This window comes from Cydia strobilella, chromosome Z, assembly GCF_947568885.1.
Source record: "Cydia strobilella chromosome Z, ilCydStro3.1, whole genome shotgun sequence".
Taxonomy (NCBI): Eukaryota; Metazoa; Arthropoda; class Insecta; order Lepidoptera; family Tortricidae; genus Cydia; species Cydia strobilella.
In genome coordinates, this window is record NC_086068.1 from 7219651 (window position 1) to 7238006 (window position 18356).

The following is an 18356-nucleotide window of genomic DNA, read 5'->3' on the forward strand; positions in this document are numbered from 1 at the left end:
GAGTGTATTTTAGAGCTATTTCATTGCCAGTTTTAACAGTTCTAAAGTTGGCTGGCAACTGTAGTTTGTACTGCTGAGTGTACTACGTAAGGTACCTACATAATAAATAATACCTAGTTGTTACTGCAGTCTGCATAATACTATTATTAATTCTTTTTTTTAATGAATAGTTTTATTTGAATGTCTGTGCAGTGTAATTTATAAGTAAGGTTAATACCTAATGCTTATGTAAAAGATTAAATTGCTGTGCCGTTACAGGGTCTATATCTATATTCCATGTAAATGTAATATATTGGCAATAAAGATATTTGAAGTTGAAGCATAAATAGTACCCGCTGTTAGACAGAAGGGAAAACCGATTTTGTAATCATTGAAGTAATGTTTAATTTTTGTTAGACAAATGCTGAAATAATGGGATATCAAGTATAAATACTTAGTGATGTACATTCGGCAGTTATTATTATATTATTAGAATTACTGTTAAAACTGGCAACTGTGCCCTTTCATCATTTTCTAGCCCACCGCATTACATTTCATATTAAAAATGGCTAAAAATTAATTTGTAATATATTATAAAATTTATTAATCCCTAATTAAACAATACAAAATAATCCAGCCAGCCAGGACGTATACTGTATATGTATACCAGTTTCTTCAGAATGAAGAAATGTCGCAAGCTGTGTTGAAGTAATTTTGAAGTTTGTGTTTTAGTTCAAGTAAACGGTATGTTACTAAACTTACTCTTATAAGCACGAATATGCGAATCCACAAGAGTAAAGTAAGGACGCTAAGCTCTATGATTCCGTACACTGACACGCTACTTCCTATCTCTACCGCACGCGCATAATTATATTGCTTTCCCGCTTTAGAAATTATTCGTGCTTATCGTCCTTACTTTAGAACGTTTAAGTTTTAGCTGCATTAACGCCACTTGCACCAACCCACTAACCACGGGTTAACTGTTAACCCAGTATCAAAATTGTACTGGTTACCGTGGTAACCAGGTTTAACCGGTTAACACCGGGTTATTGGAATGGTGAGAGTGGGCCTTGGAGGTGATAAAAGTCGTCCCTGTTTGTCGCACAGGGCGCGAACCTGGAACTATCGCGTAGTCTACTACAATCGTGCAAAGATATAGTATGTATTATCGTACAACGTTTTACAGTACATATGGCCCTTTAAGCTTTCGACATATGCACGAAAAGTGCTCTTTACGCACTAGTGCGAGAAAATAGCACCATATGTACTGTAAATGTAATTTAAGACCAAATTAAAATAAAATATCAACTCAAACTATAATACAATGACGCAAATACAAACTAAGCTATTTTTACATCATTTTATAACATATCAAAGCTTAATTTAAACCGAGCTATGCTTGCTTTTCATTATTAAATACAGTCTCAATACATTAATATATTAAAATATCTAAAAACGGGTCACTCAACGTAATATACAGCCGGCAGAGTTCGGGTTGATGAATGGTGATGAATTGATGATTGGCCAATTCTGTAATTGGCCAGTTTTTAATGTTTTAAAGTTGAGTCTCACGGGAAATTTATCGAGACTCCAGGTTCAATATACATTTGACAAAAATATTAATGCAGGTACAGTCAGCAGCAGAAGTTGCTAAGCGGGCGAGGTGTTCAAAATTACCTTGACACGCTCTTATTCTCTTAAAATAAAGTCGCGTCAAGATTAACTTGTTGTGTCACAGGTATTGAAATCAATAGTGTAGGAAATATGATTTATAATTTCTTTTGTTTTGAAGTCCAACGAAATAAAAGAAATGCAACTCAGCTGAAATGGTTTCAATTACCTGCATTATTAAAGTAATAAGCCATATGGGTCTGTGGGCCTTATGAGGTTACAGATTTTAGTTTTTCTCTAAGCTTGCATACATAAAAATTATATGAAATGGTACCTAATGTGCAGTAAAAAATATGGACGAAAATAGTGTTGATCTAAAATATTACGATTATTACGAATATAGTGTTACAATAAATTAGTTCGTTCTTTCCTAGCTGATTTCCCGTGTAAAGTTTTTGTAAACCTAGACAAGTGAGATGGCAAAAAACTGTTAATTCCTCCACACACGAGGTTATACTTAGATTTGAATTAGTCACGTAATTACAGGATTTAGAAATCGCAAAGTTGTAGAAGTATGGCTAGTCTAGCCTTGCCTGTTCTCAACAAAATAATCAGTATCTAAGTCCCACTTGTCAAGGTTTCAATGTTGTCTATTAATTGTGGAACAGACAAATTTTTTCGCAAGCTACTTAGCAAGCTTCTGAGACTATTTTTTAATTATATGGTCCTATGTTATAATTAGCCTCATGCATGAAGTTTATATTTGAACGAAATATGTTTTATTAGGATGTTTGTTACCGTTATATCATGTTACAAATGCATTTCCGTTTTTAAATTACCATTTAATTACTTAAAATTATAAATAAAAAGTACAAAAATTTGCCCGCGAAAAGCTAGTGAGCGAAACGCTCGAAACGCCACGTGACGTCACGCGTTCGACAGATTAGTGTCATTAGTAGCAAACGTCAGTTGGGCCGCCCAACGTGTGACGTCATCACGCTCTGTCGAATTCGCGCCAAAAATTATGAGCGTTTCAACCGCTCAAAAATTTTCAACATTTTAAATATTTTTTAATAAAATAATGTTAAGGTTTACTAAAGTATTTTTATCATTTCCGGTGTTCCAACGATATAAATTATGAATCCAAAAATAAAAATAAATTCATGCATGGAGCTAATTATGCTATACCATACTATTGTCCATGTAAGATGAAAGGAGATAAACGGAGCAGTCGTCGAAAAGGCGAACATAACTACTATTTGTATTTTATTGCTTGCGTGTTAACTGTGATCAATATTTGAACGTAATTTTTTTTTTGGTACATAAATCACAAATCATGATTTGTGATTATATTCCTTAAAAGTAATATGAAATATACGTATGACACGTAAGCATAATACCAATTCGAAATAACAGCAGTACTTAACATGTTCTTATTAAGTAACAAATGTTATTCACTTGTAAAAACAAATTGTAAAAATATATTTGTTAAGTTACATAATTTTTCCTGATTATTCAAAACGTAAAAGATATTTAACAATATAAATATGATAATAATTAATATATTTGATGCACACACGTTTAATCGCACTTGTTGTATGTATTAAGTATTATTTCGTATATTTTAAGCTCTATAATCTTATAGTTTTTGCTTGTTTCATGTTGCGTTACGATATGCGAGTTCAGAATGAATCCAAGACTGGTTGAAGCCTGCTCCTAGTCGATCTGATGAATTTGTCCTTTCTAAAGGACATCGGGCTGATTTATATGATCGTATGCTATTATTTAATATGAAGTATATCTGATTATCGCGTCTTTTCTATTTTTAATGTCAAATAACACGATAAGTGCTTATTAACTTAAAACTCCAGTCCTTTATTCATTTATGCGTAAAAATAAAAGGCTCGCAACTAAAATCATCGTAAGTTTTTTTACATGTAGGTATTACTACGTTATACAAAGAACATAAATATGTTTCTTTTTTTGTATTGTTAATGATTTAAACTCAATAATATAATATTATTTTACAACTCTTACGAGCTCTCATTAAACCGAAATGTTATAATATTGTATATCGTGTAGATAAAGGGAGCTTATTATAAGCTCAAAAAGGGCCCTTTTTATAAAACACAAAACACTTATGTTAATCGGGAATGCTAATAGATTCGATTTCGATTCTATCTCAGCCATCTTAATAATAAAATACTCAAGGAGATCAACGATATAGCTGTAAAAATAATAACATTTTAACACTTTGACCGTCAAAGACGTGAAACGACACGTGCAGCTGCACCCCAATATCAACTTCTGTGCATAGGGTATTTGACAATTTTTTATGAATGGTATCAGTCGATCAGGTTTGTTTTGAGCATCAAATGTCTGTATGGGACACATTGTCTTAAACAATACAAAAGACACAAATGATGGTCAAAGTCTGGCACCAGCACTTTATTGAGGAAACGCTTCAGTCAGGCGCAAAGGCGGAAGCAATCAGGCGGCGCGTTCGCTTGTGACTCACTGACGTGGTATAAATAAAAGGATGTCTCCGCAGGGAGCCAAACTTCTACCACACCACATTACAGTGAAATAAATAAAACTAGTATGAACATAGTGTCGATAAATCTAACAACGACCGCCATAGAAATTATTCCACAAGAATATTAAGACGCGTAATGATGTGCAATATTGTAGCCGCAGAGAGTTGAACTAGATCATAGACAAATTCACTTTGACTAGATGGCACGTGTGGCGTCATACATTTTGTGGTTACCAGTTTTGTCGAACGTTAGCGCTAACCCGTTCGTTAGCGCATAAATGCGATACAATATATGTACTGCACAGTGCACTATTTAACGCTTTTTATAGATATAATGTTGTCAAATTTGTTTACTTTTACAATCGAAGTAAGGTACGTTGGGGTAAGCTTTAAAATCGTCGTCGAATAGATGACGATAATACCACCGACAAAGTCCGTAACACACTACTTTGCATTTCAAGTGGTGATTGACCAATGTGCGACGGGGCACAACTAAATGGCAGTTGGAACAATGTTGCCAGGACTAAAAATATTAGGTACACTTGATTCGGAATTATGGACAACTTTTTGTCTGACCCGTTTTCAACTTATCCCAACGCACCTTAACTAAAAGCCAGTAGCCAGTGCTATTTTGAAATAGAAAAGGCGTTTTTAAAGAAATTTACCACAATAATATTACAATGTTCCTATTTAAATCATTAACAATGTTGGGTTTTTAAAAGGACATTAACGGTTAAATATAATTATAAGAATAATTGAGACGATCACTATGAGGATAATCGCGATATATACTTTCTTCTTTCGCAGCTTATTCTGAAAATAAAAACGGAAATAATTAATATAAAAGAAATATTGACACGTGAAACTAAAAAAAATATTGATTTAGCATTATCCAGTTTAATCTGCGTCATCTATCTGTCTTAGGTAATTTTGATAGACGTGGAAACACATCACTAGTATTCTCGTAGATAAAGTTATCTTAGTATTAATTAGAACAAATTTGGTTTTTTGTTTCCACTTTTTGAAAGAAAAGACCCGAAGGTCACGATGGAAACACTGATCGATTCTGCTCGACGCTAAACGTTTGAAACATCGAGTGTGAAAAACAAATGTGTGTGTCTCTCTCCATAAGATTATGAAGAATACAAAGTCACGCTGCAAAGTGCTGCAAAGTGCTGCAAAGTGCAGCAAAGATTTATATGCTTGTCCCCGCCCAAAGGTAGAGCGGATTCGGTCTAAACACTTTCCGTCTCCAGGCAGCATCAATAGTAGCATAAAAACCGGAAAAGTGCGATTCGGACTCGCGTTTCAAGGGTTCCGTACATTACACAATTTAAACAATGTATTTTGTATGTGAAACGTGAGTGAAATGTCTTTAAAAAAACTCGTAGGGGTCGGATCAAAAACTAAGTAATTAAGTCCGACTCACGCTTGACTGCAGTTTCTAGTAGGTTTTCCTGTAATCTATAGGTAAATATCTATTTAGTGTATATTTTCAAAATTTTAGACCTAGCAGTTTCGGAGATGAAATTCGAATGGTAATTTTTTGCCTATTTTTTTGATTAACTTCTAAATTGTTTATCCTAAAATTATAAAAAAAATATATTTGAGATTCTCACAATGAGGTCTTTCATTTGATATATAACACGATATAGTTTGAAAAACTTTATTTTTTAATTTTCTCATTTACCCCCCAAAATTGGCCCCCATGTTTAAAATTCATTTGTTTACGTTACATATCCGTCTTTGGGTCACAAACTTACATATGTACACCAAATTTTAACTTAATTGGTCCAGAAGTTTCGGAGAAAATAAGCTGTGACAGACGGACAGACGCATGAGTGATCCTATAAGGGTTCCGTTTTTTCCTTTTGAGGTAGGGAACCCTAAAAACGGTGTGCCAAAAGTATCTGCCACCGCGTTTTACAAGTTGAGATACATATCTACAGTTCACATTTCAAAGTACCTTGTACCTTTTACATTCTAATTGTTTTATATAAAGAGAAGATTTGTCTCTTTTTGTTTAGGTACTGGAGAGTGGTAAATAGTTTTATCTCATACGCTAGGATGAATGCTGACAGTCGAATGCATAAGTGGGTTAAAAACATTTTAGAATAAGGTCACTTCTGTGAACAATACAATAAATAACAAAACTTCCGTGAGACATAGACATATTAAATATATTAATAACGGGTCACTCACGTGTTTTAAGTCGAAAACGCTCGACATGTTTCACTCCGTACCGAGGAGCGTCATCAGAAGCTTGCGTCGACGGTGACGGACCGGCGCAGACTGCGGGCCGCAGCCCTCCGCGCCCGATGACGGACGAACCATTAGCGAATGACGTAGTGAGTGTTGTGTGCAACCCATCATATAACAATAATGCCGTAAACGAGGGTAGTTTCTCGCCCCCCCTGTCGCCACCGGCGCCCGCGCCGAGTCATCGGGCGCGGAGGGCTGCGGCCCGCAGTCTGCGCCGGTCCGTCACCGTCGACGCAAGCTCCTGATGACGCTCCTCGGTACGGAGTGAAACATGTCGAGCGTTTTCGACTTAAAACACGTGAGTGACCCGTTATTAATATATTTAATACAATAAATGTTAACTACATTGGTACATATCCCGATTTTAATAGGATAGAATAGAATAGTTTTTATTCGTTGTGTTTACGAATAGAGAACAGACAATAGACATACATTAAAAGAACATAGTGAAAATAAAGCGTCACGAAATGGTCCCATCTCAGCATGCTGCTGGCGACTTCCAGCGCTGATCGATTTTCTTATATGAGTCTCAAGTATTGAAAAAATGTCTCCCGCCTCTAAGGGTGCAGATGTGTCACCGATGTTACCTTGTAGTTGGAGGCCTGTCGGAGCTCCGCCGTGGCGGCCTCGACGTTGTGGGCGGTATATTCGACGCTCGACTCGATGGAGTCCACAACTTGACCTTGGTCGTGGATCATGGTGCCCAGTTCCTTGAATATTTGGTTCACGTCTAGAATGTCACCCTGAAAACAGAAATTATGACTTGATAAGGCATTGTTAATAGAAATGGGTCAAGAAAATATATGCTGTTTAGAAATCAAGACTGCCAAATATATTTATTCATTATAATATTATAGACAGTTGGATAGGGCAGTTTGAGTTGGGTAGTAGATTTGTCATTAGAAATTTTATTTTCATGTTCGATTTTGCTGAGCCTAACGCTATTTATTAAACTTCCTATCGTATCATATTTTATTCCATGAAGCTCTAATGGAGAAATTTTTAAACTAAAAATCTAGTTCCAATCATTTAAAGCCTCCATTTTTTCCTTTACGCTCTTACATGAATATCAAATAGCTATAAGATATACAACGAACAAGTTTAAAGCTTTCTAAAGCAAGCGCAAGTCCCTTGCCAAAGAAAATTTACAATCTATATTTTTTATCATTTCTTATAAAATAAGTTGAATTAGGTATTAGGTTAGGTATTGAGTCAGGTATTATAACCTAGGCAGATGCATGGTAACATCATTAGAGAATGTTCATGAATTAGTTTTGTACAGTCGCCATTAGATATATCGGAGCGGCCGGGGTGCTCAAAATATCTGAACACACACTCTTAACGGCTTGACAATAGAGGCGTGTTCAGATATTTGTGAGCGCCTTGGCGGCTCCGATATATTTGATGGCGACTGTACTGTCTTTTTAAAATCGGTATGAATATATATTAAGAATCATGTAGCATTGTACATAACTGTATTATACAAGGCGTTACAAAGCTCAATTATTTCAAACCGATCCCTATTGATTTACTAATGCTTATGCTAACTAAATCACATGCGATAATTATTTATCGATGACGGCAATTATTCCAAATCGGTCTCAGCTCTTATCACGTTACCATTGATACCAAATATGTTTTCATTTTTGGCATTTACAATGTTAGTCATTCAATTAAATCCGATCTACTCTGTAGTACTTTTAAAACTAACGGGCAGTTAGAAAACAGAAAATGACACATTTAATAAATACTCGTACTAATAAATCCGATCATAAAATAAATATATGTATATCCGTTTGTTATTGAGAGTAGACCTGTCCCAAGGTCCCTGTTACGTTCCAAGAGCCTAAATATGTCATGAAATAAAATAAAAATGATATTATTCGTAGGATTGACTGGGGGAACCTAAGTTAGCGCCATCTGTAAAAAACTTCGGCCCGCCAACCTCATTGCGGTCAGATGACACTCCCTCATACACTGCCGCATACCTTACTCGGCGCGTGTTGTCGTCCATCTCCATCAGGTCGTTGCTGCGCCCTGGATACAGTATACTTGAGTCTACACTAAATAAGCACACCTCAAGCTGCCTGATGTCTCTCTCGCGCTCCTCCAGCTGCTGCAGGTCCTGCTCGGTCTGCATCGTCATCTGCTCCTGCCGGCGCGTGTTCTTGTCGTCCATCTCCACCAGGTCGTTGCTGCGCCCTGGACGGTAGGTATACTGTATAAAACCTTTTCCTAAAGCTCCCAACTATGGTGTCTATGGACCAAAACTACCTCAAATATCTTTCAAGTGTGACTACAAATACAATGTCATAGTGCTAAACATTTGTATAAATGGATGAAAATACACATACAAATCCAAAACGAACTTTGATATTAATATTAAGTAAATAATTATATGTTGTACTTGTGGATGAGAGTTGCACTAACTGGAATACTGGTGGGTTGTCTTATATGTAGCATGAAAGTTTAATATGTATTTCCAAACCGCCAGAGTGAAAACGAAAATTAAACTGTCATTTGTACAAAACAAGATCTCGATTTGTGAGCTAATTTACGACTCAACTACGAGTGGGTCTGGAAAACTACCAAACCTAACTTTAAGGAATATGCATAATACCTATAATAAATACAATTATTGTCTTATATGTACCTACACCACTTCAATAACATCATACTACGTTTTTACAAGACTAACAGTGGCTCGATAAAAATAAAATAAATCGAATCGTAATAAGAATTTCCATTTTTCAGAGAAAATTCGTTTTTATATTTATTTTGTTGGTATGTATGCATTCACTAAAATCTTGTATACCTTCTCAATTGAATGTGACCATGTGTTCAGGTACTCACCGGACATGCCAAACGGATCCCCAATGTTGATGGTGGCGCTCTGGGCCTTCACTTTTCGCACATCCTCTTTCGTCTTTGCAGCAGCTGATTTTTGTGTCGCCTACAAATTATTAATTAAATTATTTATTTATTAATTAATAACCAATAAACAACACTATTTTATAGTACACACTCTTCTTAAAATATTATAACAATAAATTAATAAACATGGCAGATGCTGGAATATCCACTGGTCTTGTGAAGGAAAACAGAAACTAATATTGACATGATAAGGAAAAAAAATCGCATTCTCTTTATATGTATATTAGTAATTTATCCTTAACAGTTACGTACTCTATTTAGTCAACTGTTAGGTCAGACTAATGTGATACTGACAATTGAAAACCTTATTCAGTTAACATTACAATGACGTGAAATTTAAGAGTTGAAATTAAATGAAGTGTCCCGACAATCTTTTTTTGAACTAACTCATAGGTACAACCATTATTTTCATAGAATAGTGTAGTAACCCCAATCAGCATGACGTAATCTCCATAGGTTTGTCACAAACCGAGAAAATAATCATATCTTTTTTTAAAGTAAAATATTAGAAATAAAAGTGAATGGTTCGTGTTACAAGATTTGATTATTTTACTTTAATCCCATTATGAATACACGCCATACGTTTATACAGCGCGCCGGTTGTAATATATGGAATTATAGGCCAGCTGGCACATCACTTGCCCTGCGTGCCCGACGCATTACGTTATGGGCACGCAATGCGACGTGATATTAATTCACATTTGGTGTGGTTTAGCTTTAAAAAGTGATTTCCGAAAACGTTCCTAGCATTGAAAAGGAGTGGGTCGAACCTGGAAGGCGTTGAGTGTGGCCATATACTCGTCGCTGAGCCGCTCCCTGGTCAGCTTGCCCGCGGGCTGCTCCACCGGCATCTTCATCAAGTCCATGATCATGGAGGATGTGTCTTTGGCCATCTTTTGGGTGTAATTCTGGATCTGACGCCTGGGACGAAATATTAATATTAAATTGGGAAACTTTTACTATCTAATCATTTATGCACTCTCCACTTCAGTTTTCTAATCAAGATCCGTGTGGTCTTAACAAGCTAACTGTATATCGTCAGGTGACAATTAAAACTCACTACATAACTACAAAAAAAAATTAAAGCTTTAAAGCTTACAATTGATTGCGCAGCTCCTGCGAGTCTTGTGGAGTTTGCAGCTGGTTGACCATCTTTGACATTGAGGATACTGTAGAAAAAACATTATTGATAATTTTATTGCAGTTATTCAATACAGCAGGTTCAGACACAATCACTAATAAAATTGTACCCTATAACTTTGAAATAAGGTAAAATGTGTTATCTATTCATGTTATTTATGATTCTCGGTATACAGACGTACCTACATATACTTTTTCTAGAAATCGTTATGATTCGTTGCCCAGCTATTGTAAGAACACAAGTACACATTACTTCATGTTAGATATAAATAAATATCTGGGCTTCAAATCAACTCCTTTGTATACATTTTTGAAGCACATTATTTGCAGTTATATGTATGAAACATAATATTACATTACTTACATCAACACATATTACTTAATGTATGTTGTATGTTGTTGTCCTATGGCACCCCAGAGGTGCTAAGGGCCTTCACAAGCTCGCGCCACTCCTTCCTATCTTCAGCGACCCTTCTGGCCTCGCTCCAGCTCAACCCGACCGCTCGTAGCTCACTCATGACGGACCGCTGCCAAGAGTGTACAGGGCGCCCGGAGCCACGGCTTCCGTCCGGCGGTTTCCAACCGAAAGCGACGGTTGCGTTATTCGTTTCCCCTCTTCGAATAGTATGTCCTATCCATCTCCATTACCGTGTCGCGATTTCTTCGCCAATGGGTGTTTGCCGGCATATACTCCATAGGTCTTCATTTCGAATAGTTTTACATATTACTTAATATTTACTAATAATATCATACACTTGATATAATTAGGTTAATTAATTAACTAATAAATATGCACATTTTTCTACACATTATAAAATAACAGCATTATATAAAGTATGTATGTAAAGGTATTGTAATTGTATAAGAAAATGCAAGCCCACCCCCCACCGATCACATTGACTGTGACTTTTATGTCTTCGTTTGTGGATTAATATTAATAAATAAATGAATATTAAACTTCAATGACTTCATGATGACAACAACATGTTTTCAACATGATTTTGAAAACTAGAACATTTAGGCACGAAATGTTATTTGATATTTAATAGTCGCTATTCGGTGAACCAAAACATCGTGAGGAAACCGGACTAATGTCTAATTCCAATATAATGTCTTGCTTTCCCGTCTGGGTTGGAAGGCCAGATGGCAGTCAGTTTCGCAAAGACTAGTGCCACGCTGATTCTCGGGATTAGGTACCCAGCAGATCCTAGACTCCTAAGAGCCGTGGTGCTAACGGCAACGCTAGGAAGAAGATGATGATGATTTGGCTACCTAGCCCATTTACTTCCGTTTCCTTGCATAGCGAAGGGGGGCGTGGGAATTTCATTTTAGGCAACAGGGGGCGAGCCTAGAGAAGTTTGGGAACCCCTGGTATAAGATCCGTTGTCTCTATTTGTCTTATAGGAGATTCTGTATCGTTAGAATCATAAATAGCTGCGCGAACAAGCAATCCAAATCATTTATACACTTGGTTTTTTTTCGCTAATCCATTTTCTATTTTTTAATTATATGAAGGAAAAAGACTCTGCCTGTGTCTGTTACCTTTTCACGGGTAAATTACAGAACCGATTTTGATGAAGATCAGCAAATAGAAAGCCAAAGCTATTTTTGGAAATGTAACTTTCAAGGAGAGAATCTTTATGTCAGACAACTTTAGGGAAAATTATTAATAATACTGTTTTTTTTTTCAACATTTAAATTAGCAAGGGCATGCATGTGAAAACTATTTTTGTTCAGTCTTTGTTACATCAATAATGTACTGAGAAAACAAGTAATTAACCATATTGTTATTCAAAAATGTTAATAGCCAGAATAGCCTTAGGTAATTATGTAGTATTGAGAAAATACACAAACACAGAGTTGAGAGAGACTTAAACACCTATAAATAACCAGGCATGGTTGACCTTGTTATGGCATGCTAAGACAAGTCAGACTTGTTTGTATATTTAAATGTTGAATTAGCAGACTCATAGATGGCTACCATGAAAATATATATTTGGAGAATCTATGTTTATCTATTTCTCTTGAAATAGTGACCAGATGTAGTGTGTGGAATGGAAACCAAATATTCATAGTAGTTCTCCATAAAAAACCGGCCAAGTGCGAGTCGGACTCGCGCACGAAGCAAAAAAATCACGTTTGTTGTATGGGAGCCCCACTTAAATATTTATTTTATTCTGTTTTTAGTATTTGTTATTATAGCGGTAACAGAAATACATCATCTGTGAAAATTTCAACTGTGTAGCTATCACGGTTCATGAGATACCGCCTGGTGACAGACAGACAGACAGAGAGACAGACGGACGGAAAGCGAAGTCTTAGTAATAGGGTCCCGTTTTTACCCTTTGGGTACGGAACCCTAAATATTGCCAGGTGAATTTGAAATCAATAGTGAAGGAATTGTGGTTGAATTCTAAATTAAGTTGAAGTAATTAGTACTAGGAGTAGGACCGTGACTATTGTGAGACTTACGAATTTAGCCTCCTAAGGCCCAGTCATACAAATGTAAAATCCAAAATTTGCCACTGAAATTTGAACCTATAATTTAGGAAATAGGGTTGATTTTGCAGTGTTTGAAAATTTAACAAAATAAAGAAAAAGCGACTCGTTTCCAATTGTGTATGACTTAAATTTCATCGAACTAAAGAAGTACTATGGGTAGAACCTGGGGCCTTAGGTTAGGATGTAAACACAAAAGTACAAAGAAGAGCAATGATAAATAGTTGTCAACTTGTCATATACATGAGGCTACATGTGACTTTGCAATCTCGCAACAAGCAGCACAGTCGAACCAAGCTAACTTTGCACAGGCTTTTCAGTGGCAGAGGGAGAGGGAACCAAGCTAACTTTGCACAGGCTTTTCAGTGGCAGAGGGAGAGGGAACCAAACTAACTTTGCACAGGCTTTTCAGTGGCAGAGGGAGAGGGAACCAAACTAACTTTGCACAGGCTTTTCAGTGGCAGAGGGAGAGGGAACCAAGCTAACTTTGCACAGGCTTTTCAGTGGCAGAGGGAAGTGCCACCACAAACGTAAGATGACAACAGCAGCACGGCCACACTTTATCACACCAAAGCGTCTTTCAACTCTATTGACAAACTGAGTATTGTTTAATTACTGACTGAAACACATGTGCACCTTTATTGTTATGTACTTAAAGGGGCCCACTGACTATCAGTCCGCCGGACGATATCGGCCTGTCAGTTAGAGCAAAAATTTGACAGTTCCGAAACAACTGACAGGCCAATATTGTCCGGCGGGCTGATAGTCAGCGGGCCCCTTTAGTTACCATCTCTAATATAAACAGCAATTAAGACACGTGTGCATGGCAATAAATACTATGATTATTATAAGAGAGCTGTGCCTAAGACTATAATTAGCTAAGCCTAATGCATGATAATATGATTTGAGTTTTGTTCGGATTAAATTCAACATACTTAAGCGATACATAATTAGCTCCCACCCAATTAAAACTAATCTCCAATCTGTAACATTTGAAATATAATTTTTAATTCCTGTTATTTGTTCATATGTTCAGATTGCAGTTCTGTATATTGTATCTCATCCTAACTGTATGTATTTTTCCTAGTTGTATGTATTTTTAATACTGTATTCCCACATAGACATGCTCAAAATCAAGTCTTTAACTAGTGTATGTGTACAAAATCACTTTAACCCAACCGTGACAAAACAAGTTTAAAAAAATAAAATATTATAAACTATGTCTTTTTACATGTATGTAGCATAAATATAGAGCTGTGGCAGCTTTATCCTCTAGCCACCCAGCCGGGCTAGCACATGATTGGCGCGACAGTATCTCGCCTGCAGGATAGACTACCCGTCTCACTTTGATGATGATGCTCTCCTGACCGATTTAGGCCACAGCAACTGTGTGCTCTGGAGTAGGCAATATTTAATTCGCGTTATTAGCGTGTACCTGCTCCGCTCTCTGGTGCACCCTTAGCCCCCTTAGGTGGCTCACGTACCCTATCTTCTTGCTAAATACTCGAGCGCATTTTGGGCACGTCAGCGCACCACACACATAGTTGTAGGGAATCGAGGTTGACGACCGAGCCTTAAGCTCATCTCGTATCCTGTCAAGCTCACTGCGGCGTTTAGTCCCGAAATCGGTCCCACTTTAATTAATACAGAAGATGGTAGTCCACCTCACGGGTGAGATACTGGCGCGCGCCCTCTATGCTAGGCCTACAATGGCCTATAAAAAGGTCCCCCATTGCGTTCCAATTTGTATCTTCAAATCAAACTTGCATTTGTCTTGGCAAGGTATAGAAGGTCAAGATAGGCTTTGTGATTTATGTTTATTTCTAAGAGCAATAACACTAAGAAAACACTTATAAGGTATCATCCTATTGATAATATGAAGCCTACAGCTGCTTCAATGTTCCAGCAAGGGATAATGTAATTAATAACTTATAATAACTAAATTAAATTAAATTTCTTCATTTGAGACAACATATGGTCCATAGATTTGTTAGTTATAGCTTATACCTTACCTTACCTGATAAAGTATTTAGTAAATTATAAACAAAAGCGACTTTGTCCGCTGACCCATTGCCCATAACAAAGGACAATTTAGCTTATTAGCTATCATGTTTAGAATGCTGTTGCTACTCCCGTGCACTCTGCCAAGCAGTGAGGCCGTTTTCATTCGCCTCACGGCATCGAAACCGTCTGTGCGCGCCTCGGCAAACATGTGCTAATGCCTGTTGTGTTCTTATAAGCCCAGAGGCAGGATCTCGAAACAAATGGCTTTAAATAAATTTGCACACAGTTTAGATTTAAATTTTCTTCTTGGGATAACACCAATTGGCTTATAAGGGCAGAATTGAACAGTATACTACTGTAAGCATAACTTTGAAATCACATTCAATTCTATACAATATTGTGTGATAAATAAATAAATAAAAAAACAATAAATATTATAGGACATTCTTACACAGATTGACTAAGACCCACGGTAAGCCCAAGGAGGCTTGTGTTATGGGTACTCAGACAAGGGGCATCTAGTGTCGAGTAGCAGTACTGATAATTCCGCTACTTGACGACTACGAAAATACTTAAAAGTCGTTTTGGTAACAAAACTGATGTATGGATGTCTATTTAATTCTCTTTAATAAGACTAAAGTTTAGAAATTTTACATAAATAATGTTAATTTGTTTTTCAGGCTATTACGCTTGGCTAGACAACCCTAAAGTTTACATTTGAATAGGCATTTTTTTCCAAGAACCTTGAACCAGCCTTATTATATCTCAGATGAACCAAGGTTACGTGTAAATTTCAAGTTATACAGGATTGCTTTGAAATTGTGATGCATTGTTATGAATTCATGAAGCAATCGGCATATGAGTCAAAACAAAGACATATCGCTATCTTTAGCTACGTCGTAGATAATACAAACAAACGATAAAGAGACATACCATTGTAAAGTGACATACCATTTTGTGATATTTTCTTTATATTACTGGCTATCGTAGACGACAACTGCTGGAAACTCTCGCCCCTGTCTTCGTAGGTCACGCCGCCTTGATATGAAGCATCCATCCTATCTGCAGCAAAATTAATTCAACGAAATGTAACTACGCTGCTTTTGACGCGTTCTAATCCAGCAACGATCGCTGTGCGATATGGAATATATCACCAAACTTACTGATTTAATTAGATGTGATTAGCCAATGACGTATACAACACAAATCACAACTAATTGATAAATTAAAATTATCACGCACTGACACGACCGATCCTTTTTTCGACAACCAGAACCAATAACATAACAGAAAACAGACAGAAAATGTACAAAGTAAATGTAGGAAACGTTCAAAACATTCCCATAACTCAGTGCAAAAAAGTTTTTTAAGCCACTTGACTACGAAAACAGTGATATTCTGAAATTCAACCTTTTACCTTATAAAAATAGGTTATTTGAATCTATATTGCTATACCTAAATTTAGTTCTTGTATTAAATTTACGCGTCGTTTTACACAAAATACGATATGTAATAAGATATCCGAATTAATCCTATAAAGTACTAATCTGTCATAAAAGTTTTTTTTTAATCATTTCTACTAGTGTTACCCTCTTCATTTTGTAGCACGGCTACAACGGCTCATGGGTCATGCGTCAAATATATAGTTGGACAAACCAATTTGTCAGTCAGTAACAACCAGGAAAATTATACTCATCCCTTTCTTTTCGGTGCTAGTACTAGTGTAAGACAAAGATAGTATGATTCTCTCTGTCTATGTTTGAAATGAGACAGTCCTTTGACAAACTATATATACGTTGCATATGGGAAATCAACATTTTTGTAGAAGCTGACGCTTATCACCTCCTAGTGAGTATTATATTCTTTGCTTATCACCGCCTTAGTCAGCTATTTATTACTTTAAAAACTCGACAATCGACATTTACCTCGCCACTCGGAGGAGTTCATTTGTAAAGTAAAGACGAGAAAGTTCATTGTCGATAGTAAAATTCGTAACTTGATTTTAGGCATTTATTATTTAAAAAAAGTAAGGGTAGTTTGGTTGCAACATTTTCACTTATTCCTACATATGAAACAAACAAACAAACCTTGAAATAAAACTATGAAAACGGATTATATCGCGTATATTGAATTTATAATACATCCCGACGTTTCGAACTCTTTACAGCGTTCGTGGTCAACGGGTGTCACCGAGTTCGAAACGTCGGGATGCATTATAAATTCAATATACGCGATATAATCCGTTTTCATAGTTTTATTTCATGAGTAACTATCGCGGTAACCGAAGAAAACAAACCTTGTTATTAAACTTTTATCGATTTTTAATCAATTAATTGCCATATCGGTATTACTAAATTAATTTAATCACTTCCCAAAAAATAAAAGTTTGTAATGAAATTAATAAAAGGGGGGCAAGATGGCTTTTAATAAAAATAAACAGAAAATGTAAGCTTAATTAAAATACTTGTTTTTCGTGCAATTAGAATTTATTGAAAATAGTGTACATATATAGTATTTTTTAACATTTTCATTTGATTTTCATGCTCAAACTGTTATTTAAATTTAGCGCTATACTGGAATGTTGACAAAAAAATCGGTTGCTTGTCTGTGGTACAGTGCGATCTACGATCTACATTCTACACATACACAAATATCTCTTTGTGTATGTATGCATTTCACCTCACTCAACTTTGTGTGTAATTTGTCTTCGTGTCGCCCTTACTCCTATTTTTCATTTAGAAACCAATGTTATGTATTAAAAGTCTTGTATAAATAATGATTTAACCGAATAACGAATTTATAGAACGTTTATTTATTGTGACAATGAGCTTAGTATGTAAGATAAATTGCATATTTGCGTGAGGCTTCAGTCGTCACGGAGTTGTAGCAAGGGAAGTGGAGAATGTCGGGTGCCAGCTCCGACCTGTGATGTGGTCTTGTTAGAGGGTAGTTTTAAAATGATGAAATACTAATCGCCTAGTGTCAGGTAAGAAACCAAACGGAAAAAAAACGTCAGTAGTTTTCGTTTACCCATTTGTCAATTACCTACCCTTTAACTTCAGAGTTCATATCGACTCGCTGCCTGATTGCGATCTATTTCCGCTTGTTTTGGAAATTCCTATTCGCATGTAAGTTTTGCCAGTTTAATCTGATGCACTCTGCATCGAAGCGGCGGCTGCGAGGAGTACACGGACTTGGCTGTTTTTAATTTGAAGTTTTTTTTTCTCCTAGTTTGCCGCGTTGTAACCAGGCGCGATGGATCCCTCTATCTTTTTGCAATATTCTCCCCCAAATGGGCTTCCCCAGGAATCAAAACTAGCGACGTATATGGTAAGTCACTAGTCAAAAATTTTACCTTTCTCATTGGATCAACAATCAATTAATAAATTGG

The 18356-nt window shown here is 36.3% G+C and overlaps 2 protein-coding genes across 9 annotated transcripts in view; one reads left to right on the top strand and one right to left on the bottom strand.

Moving 5' to 3' along the window:
• Positions 1-1244: 1244 nt before the first annotated feature.
• On the bottom strand, positions 1245-16251 carry LOC134753700 (syntaxin-12). Of its 2 annotated transcripts, none has more exons than XM_063689637.1 (8): positions 16125-16251; positions 15917-16023; positions 10422-10491; positions 10093-10243; positions 9242-9341; positions 8466-8590; positions 6976-7131; positions 1245-4939 (listed from the first exon to the last, which is right to left on the bottom strand). In XM_063689637.1, exons 2-8 carry the CDS (start codon positions 16020-16022, stop codon positions 4853-4855), a joined length of 795 nt encoding a protein of 264 aa, XP_063545707.1. In that variant the 5' UTR covers position 16023; positions 16125-16251; the 3' UTR covers positions 1245-4852. The 2 variants fall into 2 exon arrangements, with proteins under 2 accessions (XP_063545707.1, XP_063545706.1); XM_063689636.1 differs by having other exon boundaries at positions 15917-16027; positions 16120-16237.
• A 1358-nt stretch (positions 16252-17609) lies between these two features.
• LOC134754240 (PAN2-PAN3 deadenylation complex subunit PAN3) overlaps positions 17610-18356 on the top strand; it is a 33383-nt gene continuing 32636 nt past the window's right edge. For 2 of the 7 annotated variants that reach the window (XM_063690427.1, XM_063690430.1), the window contains exons 1-2: positions 17971-18093; positions 18197-18295. In XM_063690427.1, the coding sequence (XP_063546497.1) occupies positions 18221-18295 (75 nt within the window). In that variant the 5' untranslated portion in view covers positions 17971-18093; positions 18197-18220. The other 5 variants (XM_063690428.1, XM_063690431.1, XM_063690425.1 and 2 more) reach the window with 4 other exon arrangements.